The sequence below is a fragment of the Micropterus salmoides genome, unplaced genomic scaffold (genome assembly GCF_014851395.1).
Source record: "Micropterus salmoides isolate LMB-PRFRI ecotype aquatic unplaced genomic scaffold, ASM1485139v1 Ms_hic_scaffold_8, whole genome shotgun sequence".
Classification (NCBI taxonomy): Eukaryota; Metazoa; Chordata; class Actinopteri; order Centrarchiformes; family Centrarchidae; genus Micropterus; species Micropterus salmoides.
This window is the reverse complement of record NW_024044570.1, coordinates 37,302,265-37,322,520: the sequence shown is the minus strand read 5'-3', so window position 1 is coordinate 37,322,520 and position 20,256 is coordinate 37,302,265. Positions and strand designations below refer to the sequence as shown.

General features: G+C 42.1%; 1 protein-coding gene across 2 annotated transcripts in view; it reads right to left on the bottom strand.

Annotated features, from left to right (window-relative positions):
- Positions 1 to 1,981: 1,981 nt before the first annotated feature.
- bcar1 (BCAR1 scaffold protein, Cas family member) overlaps positions 1,982 to 20,256 on the bottom strand; it is a 90,072-nt gene continuing 71,797 nt past the window's right edge. For both annotated transcript variants that reach the window (XM_038707192.1, XM_038707191.1), the window contains exons 3-8: positions 14,596 to 14,745; positions 8,240 to 8,335; positions 7,072 to 7,446; positions 4,550 to 5,425; positions 4,169 to 4,255; positions 1,982 to 3,396 (exon numbers count right to left, since the gene is read on the bottom strand). In XM_038707192.1, coding sequence (XP_038563120.1) covers positions 2,851 to 3,396; positions 4,169 to 4,255; positions 4,550 to 5,425; positions 7,072 to 7,446; positions 8,240 to 8,335; positions 14,596 to 14,745 — 2,130 coding nt within the window. In that variant the 3' untranslated portion in view covers positions 1,982 to 2,850. The remainder of the gene's footprint in view (positions 3,397 to 4,168; positions 4,256 to 4,549; positions 5,426 to 7,071; positions 7,447 to 8,239; positions 8,336 to 14,595; positions 14,746 to 20,256) is intronic.

Genomic DNA, 20,256 nt, shown 5'->3' with positions numbered 1-20,256 from the left:
AAGTTCGGAGTAATCATTCGCCTTGTTCTAAAGTTCAGCTGAAGCTGAAATGAGGTTTCAGCAGTCTGAGTTAGACAAATCAAGTAGGTATTTTCCAGTCGATTAAGTAAGAATTTCTCTTTTTTGTTCCATCACAAAATGTCTCTGCTGAACTGTGGCCGAGGGATACATGGTACACAAGCAATAAACCTACACACAACATCTGTCCAACTCTTAGCTTCAGCAATCTGAAAATATTTACACATTTTGTCCTCCATTTCTTACAGTGTAGTCCCATTCTGAAGTAATCACTTCACCCTGGAAGTTACATGAGCTGAAACCAAAAGGGAGAAATTTACGAGATCTGCATTGATTCAATGTAATACTATTAGTTCTCTGTCTACATAGAGACAACAAACACCCCAACCACCACCCACAATAATTTTTCTGTTAAAACCTCCTTCTTATCTAACTTACAAACATGAACACACATCTTGTCCTGCCTCTTAATGTGTGAATGAGTCAATTAGTGTAAAGTGCTTTGAGCAGTCAGAAGCCTAGAAAGGCACTATACAAGTACAGACCATTTACCATTTAGCAAAATCGGGTATTCCTCGATCAGAAGAAAAACAAAATCTGGCCTATATACTTTCTAGATCACCTCATACCTAAGTCATATCATCCCCTTCTGTTGGTTTTAGGAGTTTTTCAATAAGCTGTTCTTTGATGTATGGTCAAAAGAACCTGCCAGCTAATGCTTCTTTTACTGCTGTAATGGAAAAGCAGCCAATTGTTATACCGTATCCTGTTTCTTTGAGACAATGAGGCAACTGTCAATATCATTAACAAAGGGCCCTCAATAGATTTGTGGGCATCTGTGTCTCGTAACTCGTAAAAGCTCATATTCCTGACCTGCCCCCCATTATTTAAGTTTGAATACAACTATTCAAACTAGATTCAACACAACACTGCAACCTACTATATATGCTCTCTGCTGGTTTCTATACGAGATCTGATTTTAACCCCTTGACGCCGATTGTTGCAAATTCACATCACACCTCTTCCTTTCAGACTGCAGCCAAGATAGCGCATGGATTCCCCCAATGCCTGTTTGTGCATATTCAATATGTACCTAGGAACCTTTTGCAAGCCCTCTCATTTATGCCTCTTGTCGCATCATTTGCATCATACCTACATCCTTCCTGAATTGATTTTTTTTTTTATATTTTTTTCTATGTTCTATAGACAAATTAACAATCTTCACATCGGCTTGAAAGCAAATGAAAACACAAATTATTTTTGTTATTTTTTGAAAAAATTCAGGTGTTAAGGGATTAAAGATCTATGCTGTATTCACTCTAACACCTGCAAAAATGTATCAAATATTTTACGGATGGGTGTTTTGGTTTTTCTATGACTCGCTATCTGAGAAGCCGAACTCAAGCCAGCCTCTGAGATTGGTTTTCCTCTTGCCTTCTTCAAACTAGCAATCTGTGTGAATTCAACTGGCCTCAGTGTAAGTCATTTTAGTCTAATTGACTTTCCTACTCCATGTGCATGCAAGGCCAGGGAGGTATGCCTGGTATGGTCAGCTTGGGGGTCTGTGCTGCTGCTCTGAGGTCCCATAACAGAGCCATACCGCCAAATATAACGTAATGCAGATCAAAATAAAAGTTGTGGTCCTGACTGAAATAGAGCATAGCTTTAGTTGAGGCAGGCACATTCATTTCTGACTGTGAAGGACATCATAATAATTTGTGGTCATTTTTTTACCCCATGATACTGTCTTCTTTTCCTTTTCTTCCTGCAATAGATATTTGATAACATTCTGAAAGCAAATTCAGTGGACTATTGAGATCATCGTCTGCATTAGGGTAGGAAATTAAGGTGAAACACACACATGTGCAAATGCCCCACACAGTGTCTACAGGGGATTCTAGTGTGATACATTTGCCATTTCACATCATTTCTGATTATTTAAAAAACCCAGTGACAACCACAGTGTCAGTGAAAAGAATGAACGCATCTTTAATTTCATTTGTAGTTTTTAACATTTTACACTCCTTTTCTTTAATACATGCCTCTTACAAAACAACCTACGTATAGTTTTCCAAAAAAGCAACTGACATGGCACTGAGATCATCTTTAATAACTGCAGCACAGGAACTGTACAGTTACGTGGACATCTTTTGGCAGCAGTGTTGCCTGAACTGGTGGATAGTTTAAAGTTTAAAGACGGGTGTGTGCTCCAGTGTTTTAGTGGATGGAGAAGAGCATAGACATACTACAACATACAGTCATACATATCTGGAATTTACACATCCATAACAATAATGATACAAGGATCAAGAATCAGAGTCATAATTATACGGTATAGCAATAATAATAGCAATTATTGATATAGTCTAAAAACTACACTTGTGTTTCCATCTTTTCTTTCTTCAAAAAAAAGAGAACCATATATTTATATTTATATACTAGAAGTTCTTAAGTCTTTCTCTTTCTGGTTTTCTGACTGAATAGGTGACTTAAATATTTACAATGATTATTTTACAACCATTGGCCCAGCCCACTGAAGATAAAATGTTCCTTTTAGTTTGTCTAGATTAAAAAGCACACAGAGGAAGGAGGGATGAGGGAAGAACGGTCCCAGTGAAAGGCAAGGTAGGGAAAGAGCAGAGGATGGAAGTGAGGTCAGTGTCCCCGTTCCCAGACAGGGTGCCAGACCCCCAGGACCCAGGGCCACACAGGGTTTCTCATGCTACATGTCAAGCGCATAAGTGATGGAAAGCCTCATCCTGTCGAGGCACGCAGGGTCTCCAACCTCACACTGGAAGGGTGTACAGGGCAGCACTCCTCCCCCCACTCCCCCTACATCACCAGCAGCTGTCCCAGCACCATCCTGAACTGCTGCGTACACCCTGCCAGCTCCCTTACCCTCTCAGTCATCTCTCTGGCTGCTCCAGGGGAAGGATACTGAAGAGCAGCTGTCTTTGTACTGATCACAATGTCTTTGAGTTTTTCGCAAAGGGTGTTGCTGCTCTGGGCCACCCGGGCCCTCACGTCAGGAGACTTGGCCTGGCGTGACAGTGTGTCGCCAATGAACACCAGCTTGTGCGCGCTGAGGATGACGAACTTGCTGTGCGCCACAAAGATCTTGGGTGGCTGGTTGGAGTTGACGGCGGTGAAAAAGGCATCGATGGCATTGGTCACCGTGGTGACATTCTGCTCACATTGCTCCTGGTAGAAGAGGAGGAGCTGCCGGTCGCCGTTGCACAGTTTGGACGAGGTGAGGGCTCCAGAGCCGTTCTGGGCCAAGTGGTTGGCCAGAGGGTGGTGCGGGGACGGGACCCAGCCAGTCATGTCATTGTTGATTGGCCGGCTGACTTCCTGCTCTAGCCGCTCAAACTGTTTAATCTGGAAGGAGAAGAGAAGGAAGGAGACAGTTAATACTTGTAGAGCTGCAACAATTAGCCGATAGAAAAATAATCTGCAAACATCTCTGGTTCCAGCTTTTCTCTGTTGATCTGACGAAACAAGTAATTAAAAATATAACACTGGGCACCTTTTTCTTTCACAATTGTTGGACATTTTATAAACTAAGCAAATGATCGATTACTTGTTAGATAATGAATTATTAGAAACTGAGAATGAAAATAGCTGTTAGTTGCAGATCTAACTACTTGTGCTTTAATTAAGTGCTGTTGTGTAGGTCACAAATCAAACTCAAACTCAGTTTAACATTTAGATGAAAACACAATTTTGCTTTGTAAAATCCTATTTTGTCACTCCGACTGACATTAACAGCAGTTAAAACAAGTGGAGTGTAGCTGGTTTTTCAATTACATACCTCAAATCTGTTTGAGTAAGATTTTAAATAACTAAGCTGTTCTGTCAGAATTATTATGAAACTCTGCGGGTCTACTGAGCTTTTTAGCCTCTTTAAGCTCATAGTTTTGACTTTATAACACAATTATAATGTGAGGATGTCACACTTGTGTGCCTGTCCACTTGTTCTGGAGTTTGTCTGTCCCCTAGTGGCCGAGCATTAAAGCATCTTCAGTTCTTATTACGGCCTACTACTAATTTCTACTGCCATCTATGTTCATCCTCACACAAAAAAAGCACAGAACAAGTAAAGTGAGGGTGATGGACTGAGGCAGAGAAGGACGAGGACACACACACATACCTGTTGCTGTTCCAGTTGTGTCTTGTGTCTGATGATGTTGCCTTTCTCCAGCAGCTGTTTTTGGTTCTTTTCAAACTCTTCCTTTCCCTGACAGAGCAACACACAGTTACACCACTTGTACAAACTTACATGTTATGTTTAAAACACATCTCTCTGTTTGTGGTTCTGTGGGAGGATCATAATTAATATACAACCTCTGTCTCCCTCTAAGGGTGACAAACATGAACTGCAATAAAATGAATGGCCTTACAGTATCTCCTCACACACACATACATTGAAACGGTGTGTAATGACACAATGCATTTCATTTTCTTATTACTGTGCTCAGACTGTGTAGCGTTTCAACACACACTGTATAAGTGTATATATATGTGTGTGTACCTGTAAATGTACGTAGTCATAGTCCTCCATCCAGCCTTCCTCTGTGGTCTCATATGGCCTGTCCACACCTTCCTCTTCCTCTGCAGCTGTAAACTTTGGCGGAGAGGGAAGGGGCCGCAACTGAATGTTCACCTTCTCCCCTCCCTGATAGCTACCACTTCCTGATCCTGTCATGTGACCACTGATCTCCCCTGGAATTGGAGGAAGCGGCAGCTGCTGCTGGTGCCGGGTGGTCCGCTTGAAGAGCAGAGACGCATTACCATGCAGAAAGGAGGCGAGCTGCTTGGCGTCGTCTGGGATTCCTCGTGCCGTCATGATTAGTCGATCTAAGTCATCCCCTCCTGGTGGCGGTGCTGTGAGCGCCGTGTGCGACCAGGAAAGGCCATCTAAGCTCTGACTGTGTCGCACCAAACTCTGGAAGACCTCCTCCATCTTCCCCACCTGACGGCCCAGTTTGGTCTGCAGAGAGCGGTCTGTGGCCTGGGCCGCATTCGCCACAGCGCCCCGGGCAAATTCTAGGAAGTCTCGGACAGTGACGCGCACCCGGTCAGCAGCCTGATGAATGGCTGGGAGGTTCCCTTCCAGTTGAGCAGGGCTTCTCCAGTTACCTGTGATGAATGACATCATGAGGGAAACGCTGGACTCAACAGCTTGCTGGAGACGAGACAGACGCTCCATGGCCTGCTCCAGGTCCAAGATGAGGGGTTTCGCTGGAGTGGAGCCAGGAGCAGAAAGTGAGGAGGAAGAGGAGGTGTCACGGACAGGGACCATGTCCAAGGACGAAGCAGAGTGGTTGCTCCGTGTGCTTCCAGTGCTCGAGGCAGACAGCCGCTTGAAGGTCAGCTCCTCACTGGTGGACTGGGCATCACGCACAACCTGGAAAACACAAAACACAGCTGAAATGATGTAGAGACTAACTGGATTAAAGCAGGATGTACATAACCTTACCTCGCAGTTTCCCCCTGTTTTGTCGGTGTGCTAAGCTGGCAGTGTTAATCTCATCAATAAAGACTATGATGTAAAGTATTTGACAGTGAACACGACAGAACGAAAAGAAGACAAACCCTAAACTAAAAGGAACTAAATGACAGAAGGATGGGCAAATGATCATTACTGTTTTAATGCAAAGTCTCAACAGCAGCTATGTGGTAGCAAATGTTACAGAAAAAAGTACCAGATTTAAATTCAAACATAAAATATTTAATTAAACAAGATAGGGCAACAAAACCACGGACAGGCTATGAAAGCAAGCAGGTTCGTCCACAAGACATTCATAAAAAGGTCAAGCCAATGTAACATTCAGTGTGGCCTTAATCATGACAGTGGCAAACTCTCTGTTTGTCTCAAGCTAAGCCCAGACAGCAGAGAACACATAGTTGCAGTAATACAAGGTGAGCAAGAATGACTGTGAGTGAGCGGCTGAGTTTGTAATTATGACTGGGTTTACTGAGGAGAGTGAGTGTGTTGTACTGTACCACAAAGCAATCTTGTTTTAAAAGCAAACAAACATCTTTCTCAGAATGTGGGACTGCCACTTTAAAGGGGTAATATGCAGTCAGCAGCCACTACCGGTGCGGTTTTAAGATTGCAACCAGGTGTGTGCTCGTATGCACGCTCACTTGAACTCATCAACGTTCCCGGCTCATAGAGCGCAGCGAGCCGCATATTTGTACAATACTCCCGGAAAAAAGGCAGTGTGACAGCGACTAGAGACAGACAGGGAGACAGCTTCACACAACATGCTGATAACTCAGGTAAACTCGCACTGTAACGTTACAGTAATATTTTTAACAGCTGCAGGTTGAACTAATCCATGCTCGTTACATGGTAACGTTACACTGACAGCCATGATAGATCTCACAGAGATCAGAAGAAAAACAAAATCTGGCCTACATAATTTCTAGATCACCTCAGACCTAAGTCATATCATCCCCTTCTGTTGGTTTTAGGAGTTTTTCAATAAGCTGTTCTTTGATGTATGGCCAAAAGAACCTGCCAGCTAATGCTTCTTCTACTGCTGTAATGGAAAAGCAGCCAATTGTTATACCGTATCCTGTTTCTTTGAGACAATGAGGCAACTGTCAATATCATTAACAAAGGGCCCTCAATAGATTTGTGGGCATCTGTGTCTCGTAACTCGTAAAAGCTCATATTCCTGACCTGCCCCCCATTATTTAAGATCACAGAGCTTATGGTCCACGTCGACTCGACGTGTAGTTACATTTTGGAGGAGGTGCACGTCAGGCGATGGCGTAGCCTCTGCGTAGCCCCGTAGCTTATGCCGTCACCTACGACGCCGATGTGACGCAGATGTATAAATTGCCCTTGAGAGAGGCTCAGGAGCACGCATAGGGCTGCATCTCAACCCGGTGCCTACACATTAAAAGCAGAATAGAGGCTGTTGCAAGCAACAGAGAAAACATGCGTGTGCCTCATTTCTAAGTGAGGCTACAGCTTGTTGACAGTAAGGCAGTAAAGTGATTTCATTGAAACACTACATATAGCCCCTTTAAGTCTCCTACCTGTGGTGGGACATCGTAGACATATTGGTCTCCTTTCTCCTCTCGTTCCCGAGGAAAGTCATACACATCCTGGGTTGGGGGACCTCCGCTCCGCAGGCTGGCCGGGATGTCATAGATTTCCTGGGGGGCCTGGCTGACTCCGCCCCTTTCTGCATGATAATGCTTTTCAGTCAGAATGGGGGGTGGGACGTCGTACACGTCCTCTGGTATCGGCGGCTCATCATCATCGTTGAGGTTGTTGTGCAGGTACTGGCCAGGAGGGACGGGTACTTGTGGCTTGAGTTTGGCAAAGTGGGGTGGTACGTCATAGGTCTCCTCTCTGACTGGCTGAGCATCAGGGACGTCTTTACTGACAGACGGGGGGAAGTCATAGACCTGAAGAGAGAGAGGGAAATATCCTGTATTGCATAAAGTGTTTGATTTGATTGTTCATTTTAGTTAGTTAGTACTGTGTGAAACTGCTGAACAGTGTCGGGGGCTTTTAGTTTCTGTCTAAGTCTTCCCTGACCGATCAACACACTTCTTATGATGCACAATTAACTATTTAAAAATAACTTTCCTAAGAACAACATGCGCCCATATCACCTTAGTTTGACATGTCAGCTGGTTGTGGGTTACTTTGTAGCTGGCTACTATAACGCAGTGCAATGTGTCCATTACATGTGTTACATCTTAGAGGAGAATTGCTACTTTTTACTGTAGAAGCAGTTTCTAGCAATGCTAGCAGCGTGGCTCTAGGGACTGCAATAGCCAAGCAGTTTGTTTCAGACATTCATGTCCCTCTCAGGATGAATTATAATACATTTGGCGTTCCTCTAACTAACTTAATAAAATGTTAGCATGCTAACTAAGATGGTGACAATGGTAATCATTACAACAGATCAACTAGCATGACTGTACACTAGTCTTATTAATATCAATGTCTTAAATTCTACCCCTTTTTTTGTGATGATCTTTTGGTACTGTGTTTTGCTGTTTTACTTAACATTCTGTTTGTTATCCATTGTCAAGACACCCGTACTGCTTAAATGACAGTTTTGAACATGACTGCAGGGATATGGGACAGTAATATCTTCAAATTGACACTATCAAGCAATTGTAACAAAATTGTCATACCACAAATCTGTGACACATAAAAACACATTAGCTCCTAAATCCAAAGCCTTACCATTTGCTGTGAGTTCTTGTCTGTGCTTGCTGGGGTGTCATATATAAAATGACCACTAGATGGCCCCTTCACCACCATGGGAGGAGTGTCATACACCTGAAGACAGAGAAAAAGACATAAATAACTCACACATCACACTGGAGACACACACACGTTCAACGTTATGAGGTCACTATCTCTGCCACACACACAGGGTTTCTGCAGGGTTCACCAAGTTATATTTAACACTTTAAGACCTTTTAATATCACTTAGAGCTCAATTTACCTATTTCACAATCATACTAGCCAAAGAATGTAAGTATCATGGAAAACCAATATGGCTAGAACTATACAACAGGAATTCTTTATGATCTAATCAAATAAGCCAATGCAGCCTGGGCCTGGACAAGCAGCATAACACTGATAGATTTACTAAAAATACAAACATAATTTCCTGTAAATGCAATTTAACATCTTTCAAAAAAAAGAAACAGAATTTTGTTTCAGCAGCAGCTGTTACAGATGTGTAAATCCTCCCACTACTGTCTAATGGGGAAGACAGGAGATGTGAATGGCACCTGATGTGGTGATCATTTTTTTTAAAAAAAAAGCTGCTGCTTTCTTGGGATTTCTCTACACTACAGTGTGGGAATGGTAATATAAATACAGACAAACCTTGATGTATACTGGATGGTAATAAACAACAAAATTAGAAAAATCTGAAAGGGGCTCTGAGAGCATGTACATAAATGCAAAATCCAGTTCAAAACCTGCTCTCATAATTTCCCAAGTTCAACAGGACACACCCACATCTGGCTGTTGTGTACTGGCTCATACAACAGGATGGCCCTTCAGCCCACTGCAGCGCAGTTTTGCTCTTCTCTCACTTAGAATTTGCACATGAGGGGTACAGAACTGAGAGAGACCAGATGCTTTAAAGGTCCTTGAGACTTTTTCAAACCACCTCAGAAATTTTACCACAGAATGTATACAGGCGTGATCCCACACACAGAAACTTTAAACACGCACACACACACACACACACACACACACACACACACACACACACACACACACACACAGCAAGTCATGAAACAAAGTTGAATGGGTGAATGCTTTACTTCTACTACCTTTGTGTAGGGAGAGAGCAAAAGAGGAGAGGAATGAGGATGAAGAGGTAAAGAGGAGAGGAAGGCAAGAAAAGAGAACAGAGGTGCAGGAAGAGGGTGGAAAGAAAAAACAGGGAAACAGGAGGGGGTAGAGATGGAAAAAGGCAAAGTAGAGGCCAAAGAGCCATCCCTGGAATCTGAACCAGTGTGGTTTTGGTAACATGACCACCTCTCTATGCGACAGTAAGCTTATTGAGGAAATGTCCATCTACTCACACTCGCTCCCTCAGTCTTCTCTTCACTCAATACTCTGTGTCTCTCACACATACTGGAATGACATCCTGTCTCTGATGTCAGACCTCTGACGCACGCACGCACGCACGCACGCACGCACAGCAGCTGGAATGCCACTTCCATCCAAATGGGGCATTTACAACCCTGAGCCTTTTATACTGGAAAAATGACAGACAGGCAGACAGAGAGGAAAACCAGCAGAGCAACACATTAAACTGTCTATTCTACTCAGCACCATTGCATTCATTATATTTCATCCTAACATGTATACTGCACGTGATTCTGGTCATGCCAGTAAAGCAAATTTGAATTTGAAAGAAAAAGGGAGATTGAGAGAGACCAGTGCTCAGGGGTGTGTCCAGGGTTTGCCACCCTTGGCGCCACCCCATGATCCTTAACTATAACTGGCTGTCAGCCCAGTCAGAGACGGGATTTTACAGAGATTGCATTATACATTTTGTGAATACAATGTTTTGTCACCAGAGGTTGATTTTTAGGATATTGCAGGAGAACACAGATTCTGATGAACAATATGTTGTATCTTTTATTGATAAAAGAATGAAGATATTCCGTCCACATGGCCTGAGTCATAAAATAGGCTTTGTGAGGACCCCCAAACATCCTGTCATCACATTCCGCAGGGTCACAAAGCAAACCCCCCCCACCTCCCTTCGCTAACCCTGTAGTTACTGTTGCTAAGTCTGACAAAGTGTCGGTCCTGTCAGACTTTTATCACGGTGCTCCCACTGTCTACACTGCACTCCCTGGAGAAATATTGTCTAATTTTTGGATAAAGTGATCTCAGAAAGAAGCAGACAGTTTTGCAGTTGCATTGTGAATTTGAAGGTTGTATTCAGGCTGTCAGACTGACATGAAAAAAATAATGACGAAAGAGTAAAAGTGAACCACCATATCACCTGACTATTGAGACAGAGGACAACGATATTAAGGATCAACATTGTTCCTGTACAGCTGGGTAACATTAGGTCTCTATTCATTACAATCATTACAAAGCAGAACAGTAGGGCTTTATTACGTTACATTCAGTAAGCTAACTAACATCACATTAGGAACAATCCACAGGAAACATTTTTCGGGATTTATTTTAGGTTTTGGAAAGAGAATAAATCGTACTTCTCCTTTCAACCTCTCTGGGTAGCGACTGTAAATATTACAAGATGCCCCAGGAACAGCGTTTGAGGAAAATACGGCAAAAGAAAGCTAGAAAACGACTCCTTTTACATTAGAGTCAATGGAGCGCAGCCATGTCAATTTATTACCCTCACTAACCCACCAATAGTCCATAATGTGGACTTCATCAAGGACTCACAGGGACCAAAAAAACTAACTTTGCAATTCAGAGTTTTATACATTTAATCTGGAAAAGATGCAAAGTGTTTAGACTCTTTGAGCAGATAATAAAGTACAACATTCATATTAGTATGTAGTGTAAATATATATATAAATATAGCTTGGAACAAGACAAAATTTAAGTTTGACATGTGTCATGTCAATGCCAAATCTTAGAGTCCCCAGGTGCCTGTCACTCCTCCTCCTCAAAAAGAAACATTCCTGTAATTCACTGTATAATGACAATTTAATTTGTTATATGTATATAAATCTACACACACACACACAAACTTACTATTTCAACCTGGGTTAACACCTGTCACTGACTTAGCCTACTTATTACTAAGAGGTGAATATCCTGTTTTTCATAAATGTTTGCCATCTTGCAGAAACTGAGAAGGCCAGCCTTTCAAACATTGAAGCATTTGTCATGTAATAAATTTTATTAATTCTTTAGGAAAAACTCAAACACTAGACAGAGTTGGTGACGTTTTGCTCGACAACATCTGACACAGTTTGACTTCCTGGGAGAGAAGACAGAGGAAGCCCAAACTGCACTCTCTTGCCTTCTTGCCTCCTCCAGCACTGCAGTTCTGGGGGCTGTGGCTCAGGAGGAAGAGCGGGTTGCCCACTAATCAGAAGATCGGCAGTGCAATCCCCAGCTCCTCCAGGCTGCATGTCGAAGTGTGCATGGGCAAGATAGTGAACCCCGAATTGCCCCCGATGGCTGTTCCATCAGTGTATGAATCTTTTCCTATAAACAATCCAATGCCTTTTAAGCTATAAATCGTTACAATACTGATTTCTTAACAGGCGGAATTTAATTTTTAGTTACTCTTCAACCAAAAACATACATTCTCATCTGGTTATTGTATCTAAAAACTAGAAAGATATAGAATTAATACTGTGATAAAAGATTTGTATTCAAATGGCTAAGCCTGCTGTGACAATAAGAAGGTAAAGGCATTAATGTGACGAGTACATGGCCAAGGACAGCCCCTACACCATTACACCTGCTGGACAGAATCTGGTGAAAAGCATCATGTTTTCTGACATGGTCGCAGACAGTTGTGGAGAATTAAGTCTCTCTGTGTTCTGAGCCAGCTCGCTGTACACTACAGCTGTATTGTGTGTGATTACTTGTTATGGTCAGAGCCGTCTCCCACACAGCAGACATTTTGATAAAGTGCCTTGTGTTGTGCTGTGCTCATTCTTCACCTTTCAGATTGCTGACTTCAAAAACACCCAGCAGCTTCTGTAACGTTATTACAGAAACACATCTTCCTCCTGCTCTTCCTTATCTTCCTATACTTCATTTTTCTTTCCTTTCTGTGCTTCTCATCCTTTTCTCCTCCTCTTGCAACCCTAGTTATCATTTCGCTATGGTTGTATGCGTTAACTTTCTCTTTTGGCTTTATCTTCATTGTACATTTTGCCCGTGTGTGTGTGCTCTAAGTGACTGCTTATCAAAGGGGCATTATGGAGTTTCCAGCGGCTACTAGCGGTGCGGTTTTAAGATTGCAACCAGGCGTCTGCTCGTACGCGTGCTCGCTTGAACTCATGATCGAGCATAACCCGAAACACAACCACTTTCATACAGAAACACCACAATAAACACAGGAACACCAGCATGCAGGCTGTGGCTTTTCTCCAGACATGTTCAGGCTCTGTTACTTCGATGTTCCCGTCTCAAAGGCAGATCAACACCGGCTCTTTAACGTTACTTCATTCAGCGCAGCGAGCCGCATATCGGTACAATCCTCCCAGAAAAAAGGCAGAGTGACAGCGGCTATAGACAGACAGGGAGAACAGACAGAGCTGGAAACTCAGGTATACTCCCACTGCAACGTTACAGTAATAGTTTTATCGGCTGCAGGTTGAACTAATCCATGCTCGTTACATGATCACAGTACATTTACTGCATTTAGCCGACGTGCTACAGCGTTAGCTCGCCTGCTGCTTCTCAGTAACTATCTTTACTATCTGTGAATCTTTCACTGGAGGCTCAGCAATGTCAGCACAGCTACATGTATTGGTTGATGAAACGGTTAGTGAGCTGGACTGAATATTATAACGAGATTGTGTCACACTTTATAACATTCAGACCGCAGCAAGTAACTTTACTGTAACTAGTGATATAGGATGGCTCTTCCTCTGTGTTGTTGTGACCGTTATGTTGCAGTGTTTTATGTTATGTGGGTCATGTTAGTTACAGCGAGGTGGAGAAGCTGTGTACCTGCGTATCAGTAAAACCACAATAAACCTAAACTGAACGTTACGAAGCAAACAGCGGCAGGTCGGATCTACTGTAGCATTAGCTAGCTGCTCCTTTACGTTAGTAAACAACATTCCACATTTCAGTGTTTCCCATACGTTAATTTTTTGTGGCGGCCCGCCACAATCAACGCTGACCGCCACACTGGTTTTCGATTTTTTTTTACTAAGCCTATTTAAAATCTTATTTGATTGCAGAGCGCCGTAGCGCATTTGCGCAGCTCTTCCTCTCGCTTGTCTCTCTCACTCACCCGTACCTCTCTCTCTCTCCCTCATGGAACACAGCTGCACGCTGTCAATGTCGGAGACCCAGCTTAAAAAAAGTTATTAGCAGGCATGTAAGGAGCCTAGCTAATAAGGAGAGCTAAGTTAATGAGGCTAGCATGCTGTATATAGCTGGTAGTTAATATTAATGCACTCGTGCACGCACGCATAACTTTGCACCGGATAACATTAGCAACTGCTCGGCGTTAGCCTGCGAGCTAATGTGACTTTCTCTGTGTGTCTCCAGCTTTACTAATGCTCACTGTGTTCTTACTCGACTTCACCTGAGCCTGTTTGGTCTGATGGGCTTCAGCACCTTTATTGTTGTTTTGTATCCTTACGTGGAGCCTGTGTTTTGCTGTGAGCCGGTTGTTTTATAGTGCTAGTGGACTGCATGTCGTTAGCTGCCGTGTTGTCGCTGTAGTCAGAGAGAGGCTCGGGAGTGCGCACAGGGCTGAATCCGACCCACCAACCACCAACAATCCTACATTTATCCGATACAAAAGGATGCTGATTATTTCACTGCTTCAGTTTAGGTTTAATATTCTGTTTATATACAACAACATTTCTGGTTCTATTCAAATACCAAACACTAGTGGTGTATTTCAATCAATGTAAGTTCAATCACTGAAAATACAACAAGCCAATCCTTTTGGGAAAGCACAAAATAATAAACTGCAATTTCAAAACTGTTTGACAGTAAACACATGGGAAATGTCTGGCAGTTACAAAGGCATTTTGAATTGATGAACTGATTTGAACTTTAAATGAGGCGTCTGTATTGGACTGAGCATGTGATTGAATGTTTTTCACTACTTATCTTTGGGTTTAAAAGTTAAGAATTTAGATATGCATGTTGTTTTTTGCAAATCAGACTTTTACATATAACACTGCTGTGAAAACGTACAATGGTGAAATAATATGAAAGCAACATTAATCCAATTTTTCTATGCCAACGAATCAAACTGAATCTTATCCATCAGGTCAGATGGATACACAGACTGGAACAAATCCAGTCCACACACACACACACACACACACTCACACACTCACACACACACACACACACACACACAGCAGTCTGACCTGTGTGTTGTACTGCTGGCGGGTGGGTGGCACGTCGTAGATGTCCTGCTGGGTCGGAGGCTGATGTCTGGGTGGGACGTCGTACTCGTCCTGGTCTGGTTTCACTGTGTCATACACATACACCTGTCCAACCCGAGTAGGAACTACCACCTGGACAGAGAAACAGGCAGCTGTGATTCAGGACTAACACAAAGATATGTAGTCACACTGCACACATTAGTCTGACGGTAAGAGGAACGATATCAACCCTACTAGAAATATTTGATCAACAGACAGAGAAAAGCTTTATGTTTATGAACAGAACGTTATAGTACAAACAAAGATTAAACTCCTATCTTATTCCATATGGTCCCTTTGTCTAAAAAAGCCATTTAGCCTGTGTTTATGTGACTATGGCAACCTGCAAAGGTCAATGCAGCACCGAGTCTCTTTCATCAGACTCTAAAGTTAAAAACCTAAAAGGCTTCCTCACCTCTGAATGAGAATGTACCGCTTCTTCACACTGAATGAACACAGACTTAAGGTTGTTCAGTCTCATTACAACATGCTGCTGACACACAGACACACATAGGCAATAAAAACAGAGCAGGGGTCCTGTCATAGTTGTCGTGGGAACCAGGCTGTTCTATTGTGTGCCTGTTTAAACTGTGTATTATATGGTTTGAGTGCAGAGTCAACCAGCAAGCCTGGGAAACCACAACAGCTATGGTATACAACACACACAACAAAGTTTGTTATCACAGCACACACTCTGAGTATCCTTTCATCATCCTCTCTTCTCTCCTTTTGCTTTCCATGATATCTTCATGTCCTGGTTAAACCAAATATTACCCGCGTCAGCTGCAGAAATGCTGTGAAAGTGTAACCAGGCCTTATGCCCAACAATGGAATATCGTTTCTTATTAGCCAGCACGCTAACCACCAACACTGCCACCAAAATCAGTCAGTCATTCACTCTGGAGTGGACACTCATTTGGTCATCCCTGGTTCCCCTGCTCTTCAGGGTAAGCTAGTGTAGCCTAACTACGTCCTTATCCATCTCTGAACTGAAGAAAGATGAAAGTGATAACTCTGGATAAGAGAAAGAGAACAAGATAATTCCTGAAAAGTTGGATATAGGATGTATTGTCAGACATTCTATGTAGCTCAGTGTTGTCATGATCATTTCATTTAACTATAGTGCCATTTGTTGTATTGTCTACTGTCTGTAGATTATCGTATAAGTCTGTTGTAATGTTTTCTTGTTGTCTGTGTTTTATTATTCTTTCATTTGGTTTCTTTGGCTTCTTTGTGTCTGGTTTTTAAGGTTTGTTGTTGTCCAGCGTCTTCTGTCTGTTGTTTATTTAATCCTAGTACCCATTCCCTACAGGAGACCCCTGTCTCCTGCCTGGTCGTTATTGTAAATAAGAATCTGTTCATAATTAACTTGCCTGGTAAAATCAGGTATAATAAAAATAAAAATCCAAAAAACATAACAAAACAAACACTAGCTTACAGTATGCTATAAATGATGTGCTGCACTGTTCCATGCTATGTATTAGAACCGAAATCAAGCAAAGGTCCAAAAAAACCTTTAAAGATAAATGTCATCATGTGAGCTACATAAATGTAAATACATAACAAAACAGAATAATACAGAATGTTATAGTGTATTCTATAATATACAGCGTATCTGCGGGGAAAATCGTTATCTAAATGTTTAATTCCAAATACCCATCATCAGTATCAGACCTAACATCCCGTATCGCTCTGTCTGTGTTTGTAAGTCAAATCATTATTTAATCCCACTCAGCTCCAGCCCTGATTAATGGAAGCTCTCTGATAATATTTGCTCAGCTCCCCAGCTGTCAGAGGTACGCCAAGCGGGAGACAGACAGAGACAAATGATAATACCATCTATTAGACAACCTGTCTGTAATAATCTGCCTCAGCCTCCTCACCCCCCTCTGTCTCCTAACACGTTCTCTCCGTTCCTTTCCACAGGAGGGGAAATTCTAACTTTTTTTCTCCAGAGGGATAATTTTATCACTAGCTGTACAATAATAAGAACAAATTCCTTAAAATCTGAGAAACAGTATTTGTTTTACATCATTTTCTCTAATTCTTAGTCTGTCACACGTAAACACCCCTCTCCTCATTGTCAGAAAGCTTTCATCAGTATTGCCCGACACTTGGCTAAGAGCCAGATGTGTCCTGCAGACACACATGCACGAATTCACCCACGCACACGCACACACGCACACACGCACACACACACACACACACACACACACATACACACACACACACACACGCCATCCCCAGCCTGTCTGTGTACACCCTAGACACTCACGCTAAGTGATCTGTGTGTGTGTGTGTGTGTGTGTGTGTGTGTGTGTACGGTCTAGTAATAGTAATAACGTGTGGATTCATGTTTGGATCTAATGATGAGATCAGCGTTGGTGAACTTCACATGACCAACAGAAAGGTTGCTTCGACTGAGGCCCCATCCCTGGTTTTCCTTTTAAAACACAGACCTTTCGCTACATTTGCACCTCCCGTCCAGACTAAAACAGTGACTCGAAAACGCTGCCAAGCCCGTTTTTATTTTAAAACTCCGGGGTGGCGTTTTAATGCGGACGAGAGAAAACGGAGGACGCAGACACTCACGTTTGGCTTCCTGACTGTGTCTTATCAGTCATGCAAAGCAAAGAAACAAAGCTACTGACAGAGTTTTAGTTTTGGTATTTTTATTAAAATATTTTGTACTGTGTAAATAACACTTACACACTACTGTGTATGTTGCTTTGGACTCGGTTCATGCAAAAATCAAATATCTGGTGTGGTTCTTCGTCTCTAATATTACTTTTTTCTTTCGCCAAATCTACTGCAACTGCTTCATGTTTACACCGGCACGCGCATGCCTAGTGTACGTGAACGGCCAGTAGATCAATTCTGATACCCAGCTAAAATGCTGGTGTGGATGGAGATCGTTTTGTTTTCAAACTCTATATGTAAACTAAAATGTAATAGTGCAGATGTGGCCTAAAACTACCTCTGACAGAACGGTTGTACTGTGGAGTATGGATGCACGTGTAGTTTGCAGTCATCGAATTTACTGGCACAATGTTACAAATGTGAATTGACAATGAACGTGTGTGAACCTCCCATTCTCTAACTGCAGCTAACCACGTAACCAGAGAACGTATTGGCTCTATCTTACCAACGTTAATTTTCCTTTCAAAGGTTGCTAAAGTATGTTACCTCCTCTTTGTATCATTCATTGTGCACACACATGCATTTGTGGCATTGGAAACACCAGTATCTCACAACTGTGGTGGATTGGCTCTGAAGTACCTTGAACTGACTGTCTTGACTTGATTCTTAAGCTTTAGCAAGCTCAATACACAGAGCAGCTTTCCCAGCATGCAACATGAGCCACCAGACAGCTGTTTCAAGTTTCTGTTCAGCCTGGTTTCTTATGTCTCATCAGAGAACTTTGGCCTGAGGACAGCTGTATGCTTTCAGATTCACTGACCTGCAAATCCACCAAAGAAAATATTCTGCATGTCGCATTCTTAGAATAAATCAGTAGCCTCATAAAAGATGCAGATACTCTGACTTCACACGCTTTTGTTTATGAGGATTCAGTGAAGGACAATTCCTCTACATGCAAATATGCACACACACACTCTGACAGAGGGGAATGTGTGGCACAAACTGAGATGTTCACTCCTTTGTTCTGTGTGTAATATTACATCAAGCAGAGCACCTGCTCTATGTGAAGAGTGCAATGAGATATTTTCTGTCATGAATATGAATGTGCTATATAAATAAAACTGTATTAAATATTATCTGGTGGTAAATACAGCAAATTCTCCAATGAATCTGACTAGAATTTAATCCAGATCTTCCAGCTTCAAAATGACCACTGTAACCACACACAGAGGCAAATATATTTTACATACATGTAGCTGCAGCAGAGAACACTTATAAAATAAAGCAAAATAAATCTTCACAGCACAGATGTAAAGTTCAAGAGAAAATGGGTAATCTTAGAGAGAGGCATAATTACAGTAGGAGGGTTGGGTGGTTTGTCTGAACTGGTGGACATGGCTGCTTTAGATCCAGAGCTATGCTCTCACTCTGCTCTCTGCTTTGTTTCTGCCTGTTTTGGTGGAGAAATCCAGAATGAGAGGTCCAATGATCAAAGTCCGCAAGGTAGATATATATGTATACAGTCAAACTGCTGCATTTCTCAATGCATAGAAAGAATTTTGTAATACTCATATACTGTTTCACAATTGTTCGTCCTCATGTACTTGTAGTAGTAAGGTAGTTTTCTGTATTTAAAAGTTCATCAGTCATTTGTGCAATGATGTTCTCTTTCTGTGCTCCTTGTACTGACACTGAAGACTTTTTGGGTCTGACACTAGCTTTATTAAGCCAACCTAAATATTCTTCAATTAGATACACAAGAAAAAATATAAATTGAAAGACGTGGTTTAACATACCATTAAAAAGATATACAGGACCAAAAATAAATAAATATACATTAACACACACAAACCCATACTGTATTTCATTTTTAAAACATGCCTAGATTAGTCTACGCATACAAATCTATACATAACAGCCGCCTGTATGTACTAAATACTTACAGTATTTGCAGTGGAACATAGCCACTGTGTGAATACATAATATAAACATGCAGAGATGCATGCCAGAAAGCCATGTATGTGTGAAGTTGTACTATGCACATATGTACTGTATCGTGCACCAATTTGCATTAAAATTATTCTCATCAGATTTTCATTTGGTGTGTCCTGCCAGCCACTTGATTCTACAATGATACTCTTTTCTTGAATTTCCATTTTTTTGAGCAGTTATAAGATGAAAGCGAGTTTGATGCACTTTAAGTCAATTGGTGTAGTGACCTCTAACATTCATGTGCATTCAGACCAAACACAAAGCAAGGGTTTGGGGCGGCGCCATTACATGCAAAGTGAATGCAAAGATGTGAAGGGATTCGCGAGAAAGTTGACAGCTATCCATGATGACCTCTACTCTGTGCTCCCACCATGACACTGTTAACAGTGCTTAACCACAAACCAACAATGAAACATATACTACAGAGCACATTAAATGTTAAAGAGTTCTCTTGCTGGAATTATAAAAAGCCAACATTTTGGCTCTTTTATTGTTGGTATGTAGACGTGCAGATAGTTTAGTTTTGCCCTGGATTTGAGATATAAACTCCCTGGCCAGGTCGCCGTGCTAGTATCGGGTTGGACCCCCTTTTGCCTTCAGAACTGCCTTAATTCTTCGCAGCATACTTTGAACAAGGTGTTGGAAACATTCCTCAGAGACTTTGGTCCATATTGACATGATAGCATCACGCAGTTGTTGCAGATTTGTCGGCTGCACATCCATGATGAGAATCTCCCGTTCCACCATATCCCAAAGGGGCTCTATTGGACTGAGATCTGGTGACTGTGGAGGCTACTGGAGTTCAGTGAACTCATTGTCATGTTCAAGAAACCAGTTTGAGATGATTTTAGTTTTGTGACGTGGTGCATTACCCTGCTGGAAGCAGCCATCAGAAGATGGTACACTGTGGTCATAAAGGGATGGACATGGTCAGCAACAATAAAACAACGTTTAAAACAATGCTCAACTGGT